At 34.5% G+C, this 21,754-nt stretch overlaps 1 protein-coding gene across 1 annotated transcript in view; it reads right to left on the reverse strand.

Moving 5' to 3' along the window:
• ROBO2 (roundabout guidance receptor 2) overlaps positions 1-21,754 on the reverse strand; it is a gene marked incomplete at both ends in the record, with an annotated part of 582,120 nt that overhangs the window by 64,565 nt on the left and 495,801 nt on the right. Inside the window, 7 exons of the mRNA XM_079704897.1 lie at positions 1,102-1,273; positions 3,568-3,692; positions 6,948-7,179; positions 14,545-14,666; positions 17,784-17,950; positions 19,553-19,715; positions 20,149-20,230. Of these exons, the coding sequence (XP_079561023.1) occupies positions 1,102-1,273; positions 3,568-3,692; positions 6,948-7,179; positions 14,545-14,666; positions 17,784-17,950; positions 19,553-19,715; positions 20,149-20,230 (1,063 nt within the window). The remainder of the gene's footprint in view (positions 1-1,101; positions 1,274-3,567; positions 3,693-6,947; positions 7,180-14,544; positions 14,667-17,783; positions 17,951-19,552; positions 19,716-20,148; positions 20,231-21,754) is intronic.

Below are 21,754 nucleotides of genomic sequence, written 5' to 3' on the forward strand. Positions count from 1 at the left end.
AATAACTCCTCTTAGTAACAAGAGACAAATGACACCATTTTAAAAAAGACAAAGACTTGGAAATTTTACAAAAGAAAATATGTGAATGGCCAATAAGCACATGTGAAGTTGCTCAACATCATTAGTCATCAAAGAAAATTGAAGTTAAAATGACAATGAGGGACTCTTACACTCACTGAAATGGCTAAAATGACAGATGGCAACATTAAATGTCAGTGAGGATGTAGAAAAACTGGAAGTCATATTCTTTCCCAGTGAGAGTATAAAATTATACAATTTGAAAAAAATATTTAGAGTTTCTTATAAAGTCAAACTACATCAGTGCTGTTACCCAGAAATTCCACTACTAGGTAATTCTCCAAAAGAAATAAAAACATATGTCCTCAAAAAAACTTCTTACACATTCTCTCAAGAGAAAAGCAGAGAAACAAAATATGATACATTCACATGATTGAATACTGCTCAGAAATAAAACATATGAACTGCATAATACATGTATGGAAGAATCTCAAAAACATTATGTTTAGTGAAAGAAGCCAGACACAAAATATTATATTCTGTATGATTCCGTTTATATATATTTCAAGAAAAGTCAAACATAATCCATGGTGATAGGAAGCGATTTTCTGTAATGATGATAGTAGATTGAATAGGGATTTCTTCTTTGGGATAGTTTATTTGGATTACTAGTTTCTTTTGGCCTGTTTCTGGTTAATTTTTGACATTTTTCTGGCTAAGAGGAGGTATACAGATTTGAAACATAATGCACCTTCTTCAGTAACTGCCTCATTTCCTATTGTATTTCAAAGGCATCAAAATTACAAATGAAACAATAGATTAAAAATAATTTTCAAACCAACTTTCAGCATGTAAACTCTTAATGATTATAATTTTAAGAAGTTTGTGGAAATCCTAAGAGCATAAGCAATTGCTGAACATTTTGTTAGAAGCTCTAGTCAGTTTATTTGCCTATATTATGTGTGCATCTTATTACTCATTATTTACTGTATTTCCACAGTTGTGATGTAGATTCAAAAAAGTAATCTACCTTGTTACCAGTTGACTGATTCTAAAACACATACCATATGGATTGGTACTCACCAATTATTATTGGCTGTGGCTCACTTTTTACTCCAACTCCTGCACTGGTACTAGCTGCAACCTCTACCCGGTATTGAATACCTGGGAATAATCCAGCAATTATTACAGATCGTATGGCTGCATCCACAGTTTTGTTGATGTGGAATCGTGTTTCATTCCCCAGACACCAGATCTATAGAAATGTAAAGTGAATATCAAAAGAATATAAAATTATTTTTCTCTGGTAATTAGTTCATTATAATTGATTAAATCTTTTAGTAGAGACCAATCTATTTTCTAGTCTTATAGAAGTATTTGTAAATGACATTTTCTAAAGCCTAATTTCTGCTGTTTATATATATACGTATGTATGTATATATATATGTGTGTGTGTGTGTGTATTAAAGAACAACAAAAGAAGCTAAAACTATGCAGCGTTCCTTTATATTTTACAATCAACACTGAATGCTCATAGTGCAATGATTCCCTCAACACCTCTGCAAGGTCTGGAAAGTGGTCCTTGATTGCAAATGGCGTTTAGGTATGGATTAAAACACACAAATTCCTCTGCTTAATTTACTTATCAAGATTTATTATGCAAAGAATTATTAAAAATATGGTGATGATGAGTTGTAGTATCCAAAGTATATAGGTGCACATCGAAGTAATTTATATTTCATTTAGAAAATATTAACTTACACAGAAGTGGTTAACAAGATAAATCGACTAAAGTTATAGGTATTGACTGAGATAAAATTAAAGCCAATATTTACACTGACAGTAATAAATCTTAATATTGATCAAAACATACACATGCATGAGAAGAGAGTGGTGGGAAGTCTTTAAACGCTGATGTGAGGGATGCTAGGCTTGTACTTCCAATAAGAATCAAATTTTAAGTCATACATTCTTTTGGGGTATGGAAATCTGTTACTGTAAAATGTGTTATAAAAAATTCTACTGTGTGTACTTATTTGTATTTCTATTATACAGTATTTATAATCTACATGGGGACACATAAGTAGGAACACACATTGCTTGTTTCTGAAAGAGGTAAGTTCCTGAAACTTTTTCTTTAAAAGAATGCCTGTGAATTGAAAATGTCTTTTATTTAATCTATGAAACCTAAGTTACTAGTGAAGGATTATTTAGCCCTTACCAAAATATACACATTTTTACCAAAATAGGACAATCTCATATGAGTGAGAAAATTTACAACTTATGAAAAATTATCATGTTGTGAAAAAAATCAATATTTAAATAAATAGAAGTTGAAGATATTTAGTCCTAGATGATATAAAAGTAAAATACTAAACTCATTAAAAAACACACTCCAGGGTAGATAATGTTTTGCTTTTAAAACAATGTGTTCTAACACTTATAAAATTTCTGATTTTATATAATTATGCTACTGTAAAAGCACTTACTCTTATTTTCTTATTCACATTTCTTTATAATGTGATGGGAATAATTTTAAAATAAATTCTTATGCAACTTTAGTCCATTTGCTTCAGTAACTTAACCATTAACTTAGGAAAATTCTACTTTAACTTTCACATTTTTTCCTAGAATTAACAATGTTTTGAGTAAAATTATTCAGCTTAATTTCACATACCAACTATGAATTTCTGGGGTGAGGTGGGGTGTCTAGTTTTCTTTTCTAATAGATCTACTTAGTATGTTATTATCAGATTTCTATAAAAATTTATTAATAGCAAAAAAGCATAGTTTTGAATTTTTACAAGATTTAATGAGGTGTTTTACTCTCCCATGTGGTCTAATCACATCACAATTAATCAGAACCTTATTTCTCAAAGTTAGACAACTTGTGATTCTTAAGTGATGTCGCTCAAATGATGGTGAAGAAACAACAAATATATACTGTTTCCAAATAGCAACAAATTCATCAGCTGAAAAATAAGAGTTTTTCAAAATTTGTTTTTTCAATGGCTCCCTTTTTTCAAGTGAAATATTTTACAGAACCTTCTACCAATAACTTGGTAAAAGCAGAATTTACAGTGGGAGGTGGTACTGCCCACCCTCTTATCTCCATCTCAACTCTTTAAACCCCTGAAGCATCTTTTTTTATGAGAATACAGTTTAAAAACAGCTGTTCTAAGTCCCATTACACAGAAATCTAATAACAAAGATAAAGGCACGTCCTAGGATAGGGCTTCACTATCTACCCTCGACCCTGTCTCTCTAAATCCCTGAGGTTCTGCAATCTCATTATTAAAACAAACAACAACAACAATGCTGCATTCTTATGGTTTACTTGTCCAACTGAGTTTGTGTTATCTGTGACCTTGGAATTAAGTTCTATGCATCCTAAGCATTTGCTTCTTTACCTGTCACACAAAGATATAAAATATTACTTTACACTCAAACTCAATAAGAAGGCCACTAGAAATGTTGCCCCTCCATGTGACCCTGAGACTTCTCTGGGCACTTTTACCTGTGAACTTTCCTTCTTCATCCGGGCCTTACCTTGTATTCTTGGATAATTCCATTCTGATGGTCAGGGGGAGGAGGATCCCAGGAAACACTAATACTTGTGCTATTGTGGCTTCCAACAGTCAGCACAGTGACAGATTGTGGCGGGGCACTTGGGGCTGAAGAAGAAGTGATTAGAATAAACACAAACTGTAAGTCTTGGTGTACATTAAGGCTGCTTACAGAATATGAATATAAAGACAAAATGCAAGAAGGTCTGGTTTCCAGTTCTGAATTAACAGTGACAGTTAAAAAAAATCCTTTATATATAATGGATAGATGAAAGCAAGTACAATAGCTATGGTAATATGTCCTCAACAGTAAATTTAACAGCTAACATTCAAATGAATGTTTCCTATGTGCCCAGAACTGAGGTAAGAGTAAGATTTAATTCTCATAATAACCTCAAGAAATAAAAACAACTCTTATCTCAGTTTTACAGATAAGGAAACTGAAGACTTAGGTAAGTCAAACAATGAGGGAGAATTTGAACCCAGGTATGTCTGATTGATTCTAGAACTTTGATTCTTTTGACTCTAATAGGCTCCCTTTTTAAAAAACAAACAAACAAAAAACAACAAAAAACAACAACAAAAAACACTGCTATCAAAAATGTTCTGAGGGGCTTCCCTGGTGGCGCAGTGGTTGGGAGTCCGCCTGCCGATGCAGGGGACACGGGTTCATGCCCCGGTCCGGGAGGATCCCACATGCCGCAGAGCGGCTGGGCCTGTGAGCCATGGCCGCTGAGCCTGCGCGTCCGGAGCCTGTGCTCCGCAACGGGAGAGGCCACGACAGTGAGAGGCCCACATACCACAAAAAAAAAAAAAAAAAAAAAAAAAAAAAAATGTTCTGAGAGTATGCATTCCAAGATTTTATGTCATTATCTCTGAGTGGTAGCATTACTGACGATCTTTTTGTTTTGTTCTGGTTTGTGTTTAATACATAAAAACAGAAACACAGCTATAAATTTCACCAATGCAGAAAAAAGACACTTCTGTTTTCATATTGAGAAAAATAATTGACTGTTATAAATTGACCCATAATTTAAGATTTAAAACTTATTTTATATTGATGAGCAAGGAACTCTGATGATATAAATGAAAACATTTCATGTTGGGTCAAATGTGAAATGGACAAATTTTAATTTCCTACAGTTCTCTTTCTTTATGGTTTTTCTTATAACTAATTATAATCATACTGAGAAAAGATGAACAAGAAGAAAAATCATGATTTTGGACTGTAGCATCTCCTATCCAGTATATTTGAGAGCTAAATCATACTAATTTGGCCGGAAAAGTAATCAATTCTCAGTATATCTCTGAATTTAAACCAAAGGTTGAAAAAACAAATCAAAGTACTAACAGTTAAAGCAAAATTCAGATAATTTTGTGGTACAAAAGAATTTTTACATATAAGATCAATGCTTTCACAACTATACAACTTAGTTCTTTGAAAACGTGTACACTTCAAACATAAAAGATATTTTAAAAGACTATCAATAGGGGCTTCCCTGGTGGCGAAGTGGTTAAGAGTCCACCTGCCAATGGAGGGCACCCGGGTTCGAGCTCTGGTCCAGGAGTATCCCACATGCCGTGGAACAACTAAGCCTGTGTGCCACAACTGCTGAGCCTGCGCTCTGGAGCCCTAGAGCCACAATTACTGAGGCCAAGTGCCACAACTGTTGAAGCCCACGTGCCTGGAGCCTGTGCTTCAAAACAAAGAGAAGCCACCGCAAGGAGAAGCCCGCGCGCCGCAACAAAGAGTAACCTCTGCGCCACAACCAGAGAAAAGCTTGCGTGCAGCAACAAAGACCTAACGCAGCCAAAAAAAAAAAAAAAAAAAAGCCTATCAAAAAAGTTTCCCACGTTTGATAAATGTCACAACATATTTCTCTAAGGTATAGTCGTCTTTGCATTGAGTGTAAGACACACACAGTCATGTTACCACCATACTGCTCTTTATCACTCCTCTGTGTGATAACGTTGCTCCAAAATGTGGCACAATGACATCAATCCAACTCTTTGCCTACCAGTTTTGTAGCTATTAAGTAGACTTCATTGAAAAGTAACATTTTGGAGAACTGGTTTCTCATCTGCCCTACCACCACCGTGCCTATTTCCTGACTTGTCAATTATTACACAGATGTGAAAGAACCCACTCATTGCTCCCAGACAAGCCCAGCTGAGTTCCATTTGTTCCCTTCAGAAGGTCACAGAAAGCGGAGATGAATGTACACCGAATGGTGACAAATGTCTAGTCCAGAGGAAAAGTCTAACTGCAGTGAAATTGATTTTTGGAAGTATGCTTCAAATGTAGCATTCCATATTAAATTTACCCACCCCACTCATTAGTTCTACACATTATCCACATAAAGTAAAATTTAATGGGGGATGAAGATCCTATTATTAATTTTTTTTCTTTACAAATCTTAAAGGTAGACTAATGATGCTTTTAAAAATATGCACTTCTGCTCATGTCAGTATATCATACTGTAAACCAATATGAAGATAACATTTCTCTGTGTTGCTTATTATAAGATATGTATAATTTAAAAGTTCTTTGGTCAAACATGTACATCTATGTTACCATGAACAACCTACACACATTTGCTTAAGGTTGCTCTTATATTGATTTATATGAAATATGTTTTTGTACATAAAATTAGTACAAAAGCAGAAAAGGGGGGAATTTCTTATAGTTGGTATCTGATTTTTTTGTACTTTGATGATACCATTCATTATAAACCTCTAGTTTAGGGAAGGAGACACTAGAAAATGGACTGGTTGAGACCAACATTAATTTCATGTCCATCACAGACTGACTTTAAAAGTATCTGCAGATAAGAAAAGTTACAAAGGGAAGAGGGGGAGGGAACATCACTAAGAAGAATGCTGCTGCAAACATGCAAGGGGCCTTCTGGATTAGAAATTATGAATCAGACTGGCAGAGCCCATAGGGAAGGAGGCTTATGAAAGGAAATGTCATGCTTTACTCTACCCCAAAAAAGAGAGACAAAGAACAGCCTGTGTACTTGGGTTTCCATTAGCCTGTCCTTTAATGAAGCCAAATGAGCTAAATCCATGTGTTAAAAAAATAAAACATAGGAAAACATTATAATCAAATTCCAGTGCACTGAAAAACAGGATTTGAAGCAAATGTTTCCTTAAGGAAAATTCAAACTACTTGAATGTCACTTTTTTGAGTTGTTAGATTCTATGAAATTCTCAGAATAAAAGGAGAAAATGATACTTCCTAGATTCACTTTTAGAATCTCTTTTGTTACCCTTCTAAGGAAGATGATAAACTAAAACTTCAACAGAACTTGATTTCATTATGGTTTAAGTTTGGTTTATGTTAGAAATCTGAATACTGACCTTCTTCAGTAGTACGAACTGTTTTAGATTCACTATCCATTCCTTGGAACTCATTAAAATATGGTCGAACTTTAATTTCATAAGTCACCCCCTTTTTCAGATTGACTAAGACAGCACTTCGCTCAGTCGGGACTTTAGCATCTAGATTCTGCCACGTTGATGTAGCCTGCAGGCCTGAAGTCTGACGGTACAACACTCGGTAGCCTTGAATAAACTGGGGCTGGTGATCAACCTGAAAAACAAAGCAAAAAACTTTTGAAACCAAATGAAAGTGCCTGAGTGATGCCATGGCTTTCTAATTCATCTCCCTGCTTCTAATATCCTTTTCCAGTTCTGAGTTCACATTGCTCCTAAGTTGTCATTTCCAAAATGAAGCGTGGAACAACATTCTCTCCTGTTAAAAATACTTCATAGGGGGCTTCCCTGGTGGGGCAGTGGTTGAGAGTCTGCCTGCTAATGCAGGGGACACGGGTTCGGGCCCTGGTCTGGGAGGCTCCCACGTGCCGCGGAGCGACTAGGCCCGTGAGCCACAACTACTGAGCCTGCGCGTCTGGAGCCTGTGCTCCGCAACGGGAGAGGCCACGATAGTGAGAGGCCCGCACACCGCGATGAAGAGTGGCCCCTGCTTGCCACAACTAGAGAAAGCCCTCACACAGAAACGAAGACCCAACACAGCAAAAATAAATAAATTAATTAATAAACTCCTACCCCCAACATCTTCTTAAAAAAAAAAAAACTTCATAGTAGCTAAGATACTCAATTAATTCAAATTCTTTGGATTAGCACAAAAGCCTGTCAAGGCCTAGACCTGCCAATGTTTCTAGCTTTGTTGCTTGTCTGTTTGTTCTTTTTTTGTAGTCCACAATTCTCATTTTTGTGGTTTTATATGTAGTGTGCTATTTGTTAGGAATCTCCATTCTCACCCCTTGTTCATTCACTAATGCCTTCACTCACTCAAACATTTTCTGAGTTCCTACTAAGAGGTGCCAGTTATTCTGTTAACTCTGAGGGTAAAAATGGAGAATGAAAGTAGAGTCAGTCCCAGGCCTCATGGTGCATAGAATTCAGGTAGAAGGTGGGCATTATTTAATGATCACTCAGACAATGGGCAGGTTACATTCATAACAAATAAGCATATGCAGATATTACGAATGAGCTGTACTAGGAGCTAAGAAAGCCTAGAGTGGAGAGGAAGTTGAGTGATCAGGAAGGGGAGAGTTTCCTGGAAGAAGAACAAGTGCTGAGATCTGCATGGAAAGTAAGACTTATTTAGGGGAAGAAGAGTAGGAACAGAATGTGTAAAATTCCTGTAGCTGGAGGAAGCATATGAAAGAGACTCAAGAGTTGTGGCTCCAGAGCGTCTGTTTTAAATGCATATGAAAACTTATACCCATTAACAAATATTAAATGAAAGACATTTATTAAGTTATCAACTTCTGGCTCCTCCAATATCCCACTATTGGCACAACCTGACAACTTTCTTGATCCTTTCATTCATTTGAGGTACAGAGGATAAGCAGCTGTTTTTAATAAAAATCTGAGATTTGGAACCTGAAACCCAATATCAAAACATCAAAAAATATCAAAAAACAAGTTCTCATTTTACATTTATTGAAGAGTCTTTATTGGAGTTACCATTGTTTCATTTCAGGGAGAAAGGGACTTTTAGCTTTTTAAACTTTTTTAATGTCTTGCCATTTTTTAGAAATGCTTGACAAATATAACTATCACAGCACCTTCTTCAATTAATATTCCATATGCTATAGTTTAGTAGCCATATTTTAAGAAGCCTTTAACTTGACATATTTCACTGTCAAATAAAGTGTAAAATTCAATGGAGAAGAGATGGAATAACCTCATTTTAGGAAGGTTGAAGAGAGAGAGGAAATAAAGAAGGTGATGATGGAAATGGTTACTTCAGCTTTTTAAAAATGTCTTTATCCAACTGTTAACACATAATAAACAAAAGGTATTCTTTCATGTATTAACTTCTGGCATTTCTTCATTAGTTGCAGCATTTTAAAATATTTTTTTAAGTGAAGACAGAAAATTAAAAAATACAGAACCTCAATCAAAATACAGTGAAACAAAGGGACATTTTTTTTGGTATTTAGAACGTCCAAGCTAGAAAAATCCATAAAGTTCGTGAGCATGAGCATGTGTGTTTCTAAGTATAGCTAATTCCAGGTTCACAGATGAGTCTCAACAAGAATTCCTTCACCCACCTGACAGTTTTCTAACCCTCAAAGATTTGTGGAATTAGTGCTACATTTGTATGAGGTTATGTCAAGGAAAAGTAAGCTCGGTTCTGATACCAAAGCTCATGACCTTTGAATCCTCATCCATGCTACCAGTTTGTGTTCATACCAAAAAACATATTTTTTGAAAAGCAGTTGTTCTGACATTATAAAACAAGGCAAGTAAAAAGCAAAAAGGTAAATTTATGAGAGCCAGAGAGAGATGCCTTTCATCAAAGCTGTCAATGTTCAAAAAAAAAATCCCTGCAGCATATGTTAAAACAACATTAAGCTTGCATTTTATAAACTTCTCTGCATTCACTTTAAGTGAATTTATATACTGAAAGAAAGACATAACTCACAATAATAGCTTGTTAATACTGAAAGAAGCAAGCTGTGTTTTAAAGAAGGACATTAAGCAGCTGTTTCCAGATGAAGGGGGTCTGTAAATCAGGGTAAATTGGTTTTATCCATGTTTGGTTTTCATTAATTAAGTGTTTTAGGACTTTATGAGGCTAATGTTTACTACACAACATTGCTTTGCTCACTTCAGTGTACACTGCCGTCAACCAGTGTATTCTAATGGCCTACTTAATAGCTAAATAATTTAACTTGATTTTGCGCGGTTGCTATACATTCTTTTCAGAAGGAAATTTGTTGTTACAGGTGAAAGCAAAAATGAAAATGCTGCACATTACCTATTAAAAAATAGGTGGGATTTTTAGTGGCTATGTGCTCTACAGTACTGATTTTTGGAGCACCTTTTGACAAGTGGTCACGTTTGAGTTAAACCTTATGCTTGCCACTAGTTTTATTAACATTCTAGTTATAAGAAGGAGGATTTTCTTTTAGAGTTGATTATAATCAGAGTCCAGCCACAAATCCATGCATGGGCTTATAGAATTTTAAAAATTGGTATTTTCTGATATCTGAATAAAAAAGAATTGTCTTAAGGAACATGTGAAGTGAAGAGAGTTTCGGTCTTCAGGTCATAAGGTCTCTATTAAGTGACGGCTTAGCCTTTTAAACTTTCTGAGCCTCAGTTTACTTAGTTTGCTCAAATAATACGCATATTACAAGGGCACAGAAACAATTAAATGACTAATACAGTTTAAAGCACTCTGAAAGTTTTAGAGCTGTATGATGATAAAGCATTGCTACATAAGGGATATACTAAAAATGGGGGCCCATATGTGGACCTCAAATCGGCACTTTCATTAAAAGGTTTAAAGCGGGATCCTCAATATCTATCATTTCAATTTTAAAAATTCCATCTATACTGAAAATTCAAATTGAATTTCCTTTGGTGGGCTTAGCCTTCTAAGTAACTGATCTGGGTTTAATTGAGTTCTGAAATTCTAGTTCGCCAAAGCACTCTTTCAACTCCAGTAGCTGTGATGTTTAAGGGGCAAGGGGCCTGTAATCCTTTTTGTCCTTGAATAAAAACAAAACACTCACACACAAAAAAACTAGAATAATGATTTTAAAATAAGGGATTTATGGCTATTTTCTTTGTAAAACAGTCATTTTCATCATTTTTACCTACCCTCATTATAACAGCAGTCACTTTTAGAAAGTAGCTTTTGTTAAGTATTGTTGCTTCAAGATTAGACTTGGGGGGCAGGCAGATGGTCTTTCCAGTCTAAACATCCTATGTGTTTGGTAATAGAATCCTGCCAACTATTGATAAACCATATCAGCTGACCCCTAATCGAAATACATGGGCTGGGGAATATATTTCTTCCCTCAAACATCAACATGTCTATAACTCAAATACTAACAATGTTATAACTCAAAGAACATACACATTTAGCAAGTTGAAAATATGACATGAAAATGAAATATTTGGTTACAATTTCTTTGGCAACTGATCTGACTTCCAGCCTAAATTTATTTCACTAAAATTTACCTCTGAAATACATACTTATCTCATGTGTAACTACAAATTCATGGGGAATTTGTGATATAATTGGTTTCTTTTTTAAAGTAAAAAGTTAAAATGTATGAAAACAACTGATTTGATCATTCAACAGACCGTTACTGAAAAAGTATTTCATAATGAATGCTTTGTTCTGAAAAAACAGAAATGAAAACATGAACTTTGGACTCTCAGAACTCAAGATCATGAGGGATAGAGATATGAAAACTAGTAATGACAAGTTTTTTGGGATATAGAGATGAATATGACAAGGTTCCTCTCCTGGAAGAACTCCCAGACTACTGATCTGAAATTTTTATCTAACTTGATTTATTCTTTTAAATTCAGTGACTTTTAAAGTGATTAACTTCATAAGCATAATGACTTTGATTCTTACCCAAATAATTTCCACATTTAGAAGCAGCTTAAAAAAGAAACCCCTTCAAAACTCACAACAAAGCAGAGAAGACTTTTTCAATTGAGAATGAGGAAACATCTGTTGTTAAAAATACAACCCTTTCCTTGGCTTTATTTGTTTTGTATCTAGCCAAAGCTACAGAAAGATGGAAGAGCCATGGCAGATGATACCCTTTCTGTGCCATTGGAAAAATGATGAGGTCATTATACTCCCTTCATGGGAGCAGAAGAATAGAAATCATTATATGCAGAAAACAAAATAAGTCTATGTGAAATTAAATCAAAAATAAAATTGGAAACAATGTAATCTTAAATAATCATAATTACTCTTAAAGCATAAATTTAGCTTTATTTTTTGTTAAAGCATTACCCAGTTTTGTACTCACTAAACATTTGACTGGTCTGGTTTAAGAAGTAAAGTGCCCCATCCAGGATCATATGTTTGAATTCCACAGTTAAAAGGTATTTCTTTCAACTAAATATTTGTCTACAGTTTATCCTTAAAGTGAAAAACACAAAAAGCAGGTTTAAAGTAAGGAAATTCTAATCCTATCTTTACCTGTAAATAGACGTTGGATACTGGGAACACTGTTCAACCTGTCTGCATTGGTTTCCTTTTACAAGTCTATAGAACTGGACAAAACAGCCTTAAATGATAATTTAGTTTCCTCTGTTCAAATAAATAGTGCCTCTATATTTCCCCATATAGAAGTAGATAAGTGATAATGCTGTTTCTGATGCCTGAGGATAGAGTTAATCACTTCCTCTTTGATTGAAACCTGTGTTTATAAAATGTGTACATACGGTTATGGCCCTTATCCCTGTGTACCATCATTAAGAATTCCCACGTTTTTCTCAAGCAGATTTGTGTCTCTTTATACAGTGTTTCCCCACATCTAGTACAAAACTGGTCCTCAAAAAATGCTTGTTGAACTATGTTTGCTCAATGGTTTTATTATTAAGAGGACGCTGGAATAATTCTCTTCATTGTGTTTCATATTTCAAACATAATTAATTAAGAACTGATGAAAAATAACTGGTTTTCCTTTTTCAACTTCTTTTGTTAAGGAAATTGATGGAAATGGGTGAAATAGTTAGTTCCCTAAAGAAACTTGGATTCTAAGGGGGAAAAATCCATTTTTTTTAACTTACAGTCATTCTTCTACTACCACAAAAACAACAACAAAACTAATAGTCATAATTATAAATACTTTCTAATTAATATAATTCATTCTAATTAATTATGATTGATATAATTCTAATATTATAATTAAAGTGAAAATTTTCTAGAGATCCATAACTCAAATGACCATTACTTACACAACATACAAGATCTAGCACATATACGGGAGGCTTTAAAAAACTGTGCTCTTTTATCATCCTTATGGATTTTTAGTGGCAAGAGATCTCAGGCATAAATGAGAAGTTGGCAAAACTGTATTAGGCACAGGGAAGAACATTATCTGGCTCTTCACAAAACAGACACACATATACAAGGGCTAATATCCTCTAATATGAGTAATATGGCTATTTTTATTCTATTTCTTGTTTTCATTGCAGTGGCTATCATGCGATGAAAACATTTGTATTTTGAAATAACAGTGGGCCCGTTGACATTTAATAATGCATGGAATTTGGAATTGGATGTTCTTAGCATATATTAAAATATCAATCTACTTCTTAAAACCCATTATTTTTTTTACTACATATGTCAAATAATTAAAATTATATACTTTTCTTGGTACTGCTGGATGGGATTCAGCTAAAAGAATGTGAAGATGATTGATTTATATTTAGAAGAAAACTTCAAATAAAATTTTTTGTGCTTCAAATGACATCATTAAGAAAGTAAAAAAAAACATCCCACAGATTGGGAGAAAATAGTTACAAATCATATAATCTGATAAACGATTTGTATCCAATATGTAAAGAACATTATAGAACTATACTAAGAAGACAAACAACTCAATTTAAAAATTGGTAAAGAATTTGAACAGACATTTCTCTAAAGAAGATATACAAATGCTCAATAAGCACATAAAAGATTCAAAACACTAGTCATTAAAGAAATGTAAATTAAAATCACAATGATATACCACCCATACCCACTAGAACAGCTATAATCAAAAGGACAGGATAAGATGCAAGAGAAACTGGCAAGGATGTGGAAGAAACTAGAACCTTCAAATATTGCTTGTGGGAGCATAAAATTGTGTAACCACTTTGGGAAACATTTTGGCAGTTCATCCAAATGTTAAGCAGGGAGTTTAATTCAACAATTCCTAAGTCTATGCAAGAAAAATGAAAATATATGTCGATGTGTACACAAGTGTTCATGGCACCATCATTCATGATGGCCAAAAGTGGAAACAACTCAAAGGAGAATCAGCTGATAAATGGATAAACAGATGTATGTGATACATCTATACAATGGAATTCTACTCTATAATAAAAAGGAACAAAGTACTAATACATGCTACAACATGGATGAACCTCAAAAACGTCATGCTGAGTGAAAGAAGCCCGACACAAAAGATCTTATATTGTATAATTTCATTCACATGGAAGAAATAGGCAAATTTATATAGACAGAAAACAGATTAGTGGCTGCAAAGCGCTAAAGTCAGGGGAATGGAGGAGTGACTGCTAATGGGCGGAGGGTTTCACTTTGGGATGATGAAATGTTCTAAAATCAGATTCTGGTGATGACTGCACAACTCTGCAAAGATACCAAACAATACTGAGTTTCACACTTTAATTCTGGTATGTTAATTATATCTCAGTAAGGCCATTTAAAAAGTCAGGAGACAGATCATATTGTTTATATAGCGATCTATTTTTACTCTAGGCACACTTTTATCTATTGAATTTTTTTTCTTCTTTGCCTTTGATTACACCTTGACTTGAAATGGTGAGTGTTTTTGCTACTTTTTTTTTTGGTTTGTTTGTTTGCTTTTTTCTGTTTTGGTTTGTTTTCTTAAAGGAGTAAAAGAGACTATCATTAGGATAGTCTTTAAAAACTTACCGTCCATGTGACTTGAACAGTGGTGGGAGTCAATACAACTGGAGTATGAAGATGGACAAGGACGTCACCGAGTTCTTTCTGGACTTGTCTATGGTCCACTCCCTGTGCTGGTGGGCTGATATCTACAGGGATAACCATTCCCAATTTTTTAAAATTAACAGTGGAATTCTAATATACATTATATAAGCCAATATTATGCCATTAGAAATAATTACAGGGGAAAAATTAAGAACTCTTTGGGACAAACAACATTAAAGCATATTTATATATGTACCACTATTTTAGAACATAATTTGAGAACTGATATTTATCTTCACTAAAATAATATTAATAAAAGTGTATGCAACCCCTTAACCCCACTCAGTACACCACTGTGAAAGATCTATTATTTTCTTATTAAAGGATGAAGTATGTGCTGCAAGACTTCTTTAGAAACATCAGTTTTACACAGTTTTACAACATGTTGCCATGTTGAAGGACTTTTCCAAGTCGTTAATGGGGCCAGGTCTGAAAATTGCTGTTGAGGAATTTGTTCAATCCCTTTCCCCAGTTAGTAGGTCGTGTGTTCCTATTCCCTGATCTATTTCAGTCTGGGAATGTGGAAGAGAAAGTAATCAGGGGGACTGGGAGTGAATTATGTTACTAAAAGTAAACAAAATGAGGGAAAGAAGAGGAAGAACCTTCCCAAATTCACAAAAATAATTTTGACTGACCAATTTAAAATGCTGATAAAATGTTCTATGTAATAAATTCTGAACAGTGCTCCAATATCTGACAAAAAATCATGCTGCTATTTTTTTGAAGTGATGGGGGGGTAGGAGGGAGAAAGAATTACAATGTGTAAAATGATATACTCTCAGCCATAAACTGTTCTGACCCCTTATTCACCATTTGCCTAAATACTATTCTATTTCCCATACAATGGTTTACATCCTATGTGTCCATTAAGAAAAAAGATAAATTATAGACGTCCAAGTCCATCAAATTGATATCAAACACTGAATTTCACACATACTCAAATCAGCTTCTTTAACTGGTGCACTGCAATGTTACGTTGAATTTTTTTCTTCAATCACCTTATTTAAGGAACAAAGTCCAATTTAAAATGATTTATTTTCTTAATCTTGTTTTCTCCTATTTTCTCAGGCCACAATGCAACACTCTCGCAAAAATATTTTTAAGTGCATATCTCAGCCATAACTTAAATTGGGTGCACTAACTTAAGTTGGAACATAAATAATTGGGGACTACATTTTGGTAATTTTTTTCCAGTTCCACTTTTTTTCATCCTTAACATAAACAACACAGTGAGTTTTACTTGATTTAGAAATCATATATATATATATATATATATATATATATATATATATATATATGTATTTGTGTGTGTATATTATTAATATCAGGTGAATACTATTAATCTTTGCTGACATATCTATGATCTACTGTGATATTGATGGTACAAGTACCTGCTGCTTTGCTGAAATAAGAAATTGCTGAATTCTACAGTATTTAATATCTTTGAAAAATAAGAGCTCACACAGCCAAGTGTTCTTTGCAAAGAAGTGCTTTGCAGAATGTAAAGCTGCTGAAAGTGTGGTGTCAAAAATGATCCTGGGCTTCCCTGGTGGCTCAGTGGTTGAGAGTCCGCCTGCCGATGCAAGGGACATGGGTTTGTGCCGCAATCCGGGAAGGTCCCACATGCTGCGGAGCAGCTGGGCCCGTGAGCCATGGCCGCTGAGCCTGCGTGTCCGGAGCCTGTGCTCCACAACGGGAGAGGCCACAACAGTGAGAGGCCCGCGTACCGCAAAAAAAAAAAAAAAAAAAGATCTGGGTACTACAATTTCTTGACTTAAAACCATACACTTCTTCATTTTCAAGTTCAATTGTTTAATTTACTCATTAAATTCAGACACACTAAAAGCAACTGGATCCAGGCAAGGTAAAATAGAAACAGTTTCAGGTCGTCAAATTCCTTGTTGCACTTTTTCCTTCTTTTGAGACAGGTTCTTTACCTACAGGCCCTTTATCATTATGGGAAATTAATCACATTACTGCTTAGAGAACAATAGCAAAGTGGCATCCCCTCCTCCCTTGACTGTCATCATGTCAGCAACGTTGCAAAATCACGTGGTGACTTTATTTGACTTGATTCCTTTAAGGTGCCCTTCTCTGTTATAATAGCACGCTAGTTACTATCACCGAACTACACTGTAATTATAATAATATTTTATGGCTGTATGGTGCTTTTCATAGCATAAAAATACTACTTTGAATTATAAATATCTTGTTCAAAGCCTTTTACAAATAAGAAATAATTAACCCTTTCTCAAGAACCCTGTGGGAAGTAAGCTGTAACAAATAATAAAGCCACCGTTTCTATTTTATTAATTCCCTTCACCTACTAGTAAGGGGGAAAATTATAATTCAACATCACATATTAACCCCTAGACTGCAGTAACTTCTCAGTTTGAAGAGGCAGGCTATGAAAGATGTGATGAGAAATCTCCCATTTTGATCTTATAATATTCTGGGTGGGTTTTTTTTTTTTTTTTTTAGTCAAAAGCATTGCATACCTAGGGAAGAAAGCTTGGTTTACTGCTTCCTGGAAAAAATTGTTCCTTTAAACATGTGGTTTAATAAAATACACTGTAATGATGCTTGTCAAACTTAAGCATGAACATTCCTGGAGGGCACTTTAACAGGCTGCCAGGCTCCATCCCCAGAGCTTCTGAGTCAGGGCCTGAAATATGCATCTCTTATGTGGCCCCAGGTGATGCAGATGCTGCTTCTGTGGGAACCACACCTTGAGACCCACTGCACTATCAAAACACAATTCCTGAACTAGAGGAAGTAATTTTGATATCCCTAACAGGGCATTTTATCCATTAAAGATCACTTTTTGCTATTATACAATTAATTTCAAAGAAGGAGAAACATTTTTCCTTCTTTTGAAATATAGTAAAGCCCTACAGTTAAGCACCAATTTAACTTACTACGTAGTTGTACCAAATTATTCTGTTTCTTTTTTACCAAATAGACCCTGACAGCTCCAGAAAGAGGACACACTCACCAACGTGAACAACAAGTTTTCTTCTCTTTCACTGGATCAGGTCTAGTGAAACATTATAATAAGCAATGCAGTCACATTTATCTTTGGTCCTGCAACCCCTTTGTCCTTAAAGATCTGTTTAATGCCTCCTTCTAGAAACAGTCATGTTTGCAGCTATTGAAATTACCTTGTGTGCGCACAGGATCTGACATAGCACTTGGGTCACTGAGACCTTGTGGGTTGATTGCTCTCACCATGAATAAATAGATTGTATTGGGCCGCAGTCCTCTCACTGTATAGAGGGTGGTCTTTACGTGGTTTGCCACTGTCTGCCAGCTATTGCTCACTGATTGGCTGAAACATGAACAGAAATTTCATTTAAACAGCAGTCATAAGGGTGTTGGAAATGGAGTTGGGTATCAATGACAAAGGTTAATGGCTGAAAATTAAACACACACACACACAACGCTTGAAGTGTTCAGCCCAATAAATGAAACATTTGGATGATTTCAGTTTATTCAACAACAAAGCCGAGCCCACCTAACGGAAGTGCCATGCACAACAAAATTAAACTCAGCCCAGGAGATGTGATAGCCCTTTGCTAAAGCACAGCAGCCACTAAATGAATACCTGTAAAAGGAACAGAGGCCAAGATCACAACATCAAGTTTATACAATAAATATGGTCCTCGTAAATGTATGTATATATACCTTGAAAAGAATTAACCTGTAGAAAGAATAAATGGACTACAGAGTAAATTATGCCAATACATTTTCCTGTTACAAGGTGTGTTTTCTTTTGCATCAATTCCACATGCAATATTATAATAGAGCCTTCTAAAACTACATATCTGTAAAAGAAGAAAGGAAGCATGTAATGAATATTTTCCCTTGGTCACATTTTTAATAAAATTGTACATTACACAATATTGTGATTTATCACTTCGGAATGGTGAAATATCTCTGAATCTGTATGTGTGGACCCTTTAACAGTCATCTACTGATGGGATGCCCTTTTATAGCACTTTGTCTAAGGTCAAATGCTGCTTTTGTTTAGAATGAGGAGGAAATGTGATTTTCAGGGCTGTCTGTTTATTTTTTAGAAGTCTTTTTACATCAAAGCATGAAACTTATAGAAAAACACTGTTTTGAAATTTGAAAACTATATATCGATCCTTAACTTTAATAGGTTAGGGAAGCCTAAAATGAAAGTGATGATTTGTCCTAATGCTTAAAAAGGAGAGAGGCTATCACTATACTTATAATGGCAAACAGAAGCACATTGAAACTAAATATGAAGCCACATTTTCCCATTAGTACAACTATTTTTTCAAATTCTCATAAAACAATTTTATACTAGTATTTGCTAATTTATAGTCTATTTCCTTGAATTGATGGCAATTATTTCAAATAACAATTTGACATATCTTTTCCTTTCAGCAATCAGAAGTGCATGTACTCAATCTCTTAATCGTAGCTTTTAATATTCTCTTAGGCATAGCCAATACACTTATTCAAATATATAGCATAAAACACTGGAATTATTTTAAATTCTGCTCTAATTATTAGGAAGTAAAATTCCAAGCTTCCATGCCTCAATAACAGTTGCATAACTTAAAAAGTGCCTGTGCCTAATTAAATTATTTTCTGCTTAGTTCTAAAGCCAAAATTCACATCTGATAAATCCCTACAATGGTCAAGAGCTAAATTATTATGTCATAACTAGATCCCTATAGATGTAGGCATGGATAATGCATATTTAATCGTATAATTAAGGTATGAATGAAAAATAAAACTAAAGTCTATTCTTGAATAAAGTCAGATATAAAAGATAAATTCTTAAAATGCACTGATTAAGCATGTCCTTAGAATAAAACAGCAGGATAGCTCACTTGAGATTTTAGGATATAGGAGCTAAAGCAAAAACCCAGTGGAGAAAAAAGGAACAGTCTCATACCTGAAAGCCTCAATGATATATGCACTTGCTGGTAGGGTTCCAGGGGTACCTGGTTGCCAGGACAAGGTGACACTGTTCTTAGTAACATCAGTGACCTGTGGTTTGGATGGTGGTCCAGGCAGGTCATTAAAATCATAATTTTTACTGATTGTTGCTCCAGACTCTAGAGAGGACCAATAGAAAAAGCTTCATTTCTGATTGCATAAGCTGACACAGATGCTTAAAAGGAAAACAATCTATTAAAGAATTTGAATAGACAGTGAGCAATTCATCTTCATGAATCAAAAGTATATAAGTGAATATTTGATTTTTCCTACATATTAGTAAATATTTACTTTCACACATGATCATTAGAATTATTTGTTCTTTAGACAGAGAAAATGAAATAACAAGATTATGAAGGACAAATGTATCATATTTCATATGTGCAATGCTATGTACCAAGAGGTATAGAAATGAAAAGTGGCATAAAGCTTAGTTTTTACATTCAATAAATTTAAAAAATTGATCTCTCTTTAACTTGTTATTTGATAATGAGCTAATCACTGAAACTGGCTCAAGATTTCTTCTGTTAAAATAGTTCACAAAGAACCCACCTGTCACATCCAGCACAGCACTCCAGGAAGTCTCCCCACTTGAACTTGTAGCCACACAAGTATAAGTGCCAGTATCAGAAATCTAGTGGGCATAGAAGGGAGAGAATAAAATTGTTTTAATTGATTTGTAGAATAATTACTCAATCTCAACAAGGCAATATTTGACTGCGAAAATGTGATATATCATTTGGCTGTCCAAATTATACAATAGAGTCAATCATATGCACACATAAAATATTAAAATAAGCACATATGTATTTTATTCATAATGGTGATTCAAAGATTCTTATTATATTTCTACAACTAAATGCTATTTGTCTGTAAACTTTAGTTGTCTTTCTATTTGCCTCCACAGCAATCCCCTTATCTTTTAATTCCAGTTTATGTTGCTGCTTCACTGTGTCAGAGTTAGATATGGATAACTCAGGACAGAATTTTTCAGCATCCTATAAACATTCAGAGATCAGTAATGCAAAGCTGTCCTCTTTCTCTTCAATAAACTGTATTTCACAGAATAAAATATACCCAGGAGTAAATAAGCACTGAGATAATAGGGGGGCAGACCTACTTCTTTTTTTTAAAGACATGGAGAAAAGTGAAGAAGAATTTTTTTTTAAAAAAGAAAACTAAATCTTTCCTTTTAAAGAGTGCAGTACTCACTTTTATTAAAATTGTAACAGCGTAACAGTGAATGAAATAAAGTTGTGTCATTAAAGACAAGCAAACGATATACATGGAATCATTGCAATAGAGAGCTGAAAGGGTCACAGAAATCACCTAATCCATAACACTTTTTAAAGCATACTAAAAACTGTCTTTCACTGATTACATAAAATGTTTTTGTTATTCATTGAAGAGCAGCAAAAGACTTTGAGGAATAGTTGACAATATAATCAAGAGTTCCCTTTTGTAAATGTTAAAAAGCAGAAGATTCCGTGATTATACCTTGACAAAAACTTCAAGATCGGTAATATGTAAATCAAAAATCCTCCCTGTGGTTGAGCTCCATGGGCTTAAATTGCAAACAACATTCATTCAGGTTAGTTTAGGGGTGAAGGAAAAGCGAGACTGGGAAGAGAAACTGATGACCAAACAGAATAAGGCAAAGCAGAAGATGTAGAATTAAAATTCCACAATGAGCGTGAGTCTAATTGTTGATAAAATATGGGAGTTCATGGAATATAATATCTGTTGGGTTCAAAATGCAAGTGTATTGATGACTCAACCTTCCACAACTGATTCTCGGGTAAATCATTAGTGCCTGGATGTTACTGCGGTTCCACAATTTTAATTGATTTTAAATGGCATTATGTATTTTAACTTAAGTTTCAAATTACTCTGTCATGTCATTCTTTGCGATATTATCTCTGTACAATTGTCTTCTATTATACCAAGGGAAGATGGGGGATAGCCACTGTAGAAAGAGCCGTTTTTTCAAATGTGGCTGTGCACGCATTATAGTCATTAGAAACCTTTGCTTTTAAGAAGCATCACTCACAAACTAAATATAATGAGCCGAGGTTGGATTTTAATGGGATGTTCATTTGAATATAGTCTGTGAAAGAGTAAAAAATTTGCATTTTATTATAGCAGTTGAACTAAAATG

This window comes from Hyperoodon ampullatus (assembly GCF_949752795.1).
Source record: "Hyperoodon ampullatus genome assembly, chromosome: 5".
In the NCBI taxonomy this organism is placed as follows: domain Eukaryota; kingdom Metazoa; phylum Chordata; class Mammalia; order Artiodactyla; family Ziphiidae; genus Hyperoodon; species Hyperoodon ampullatus.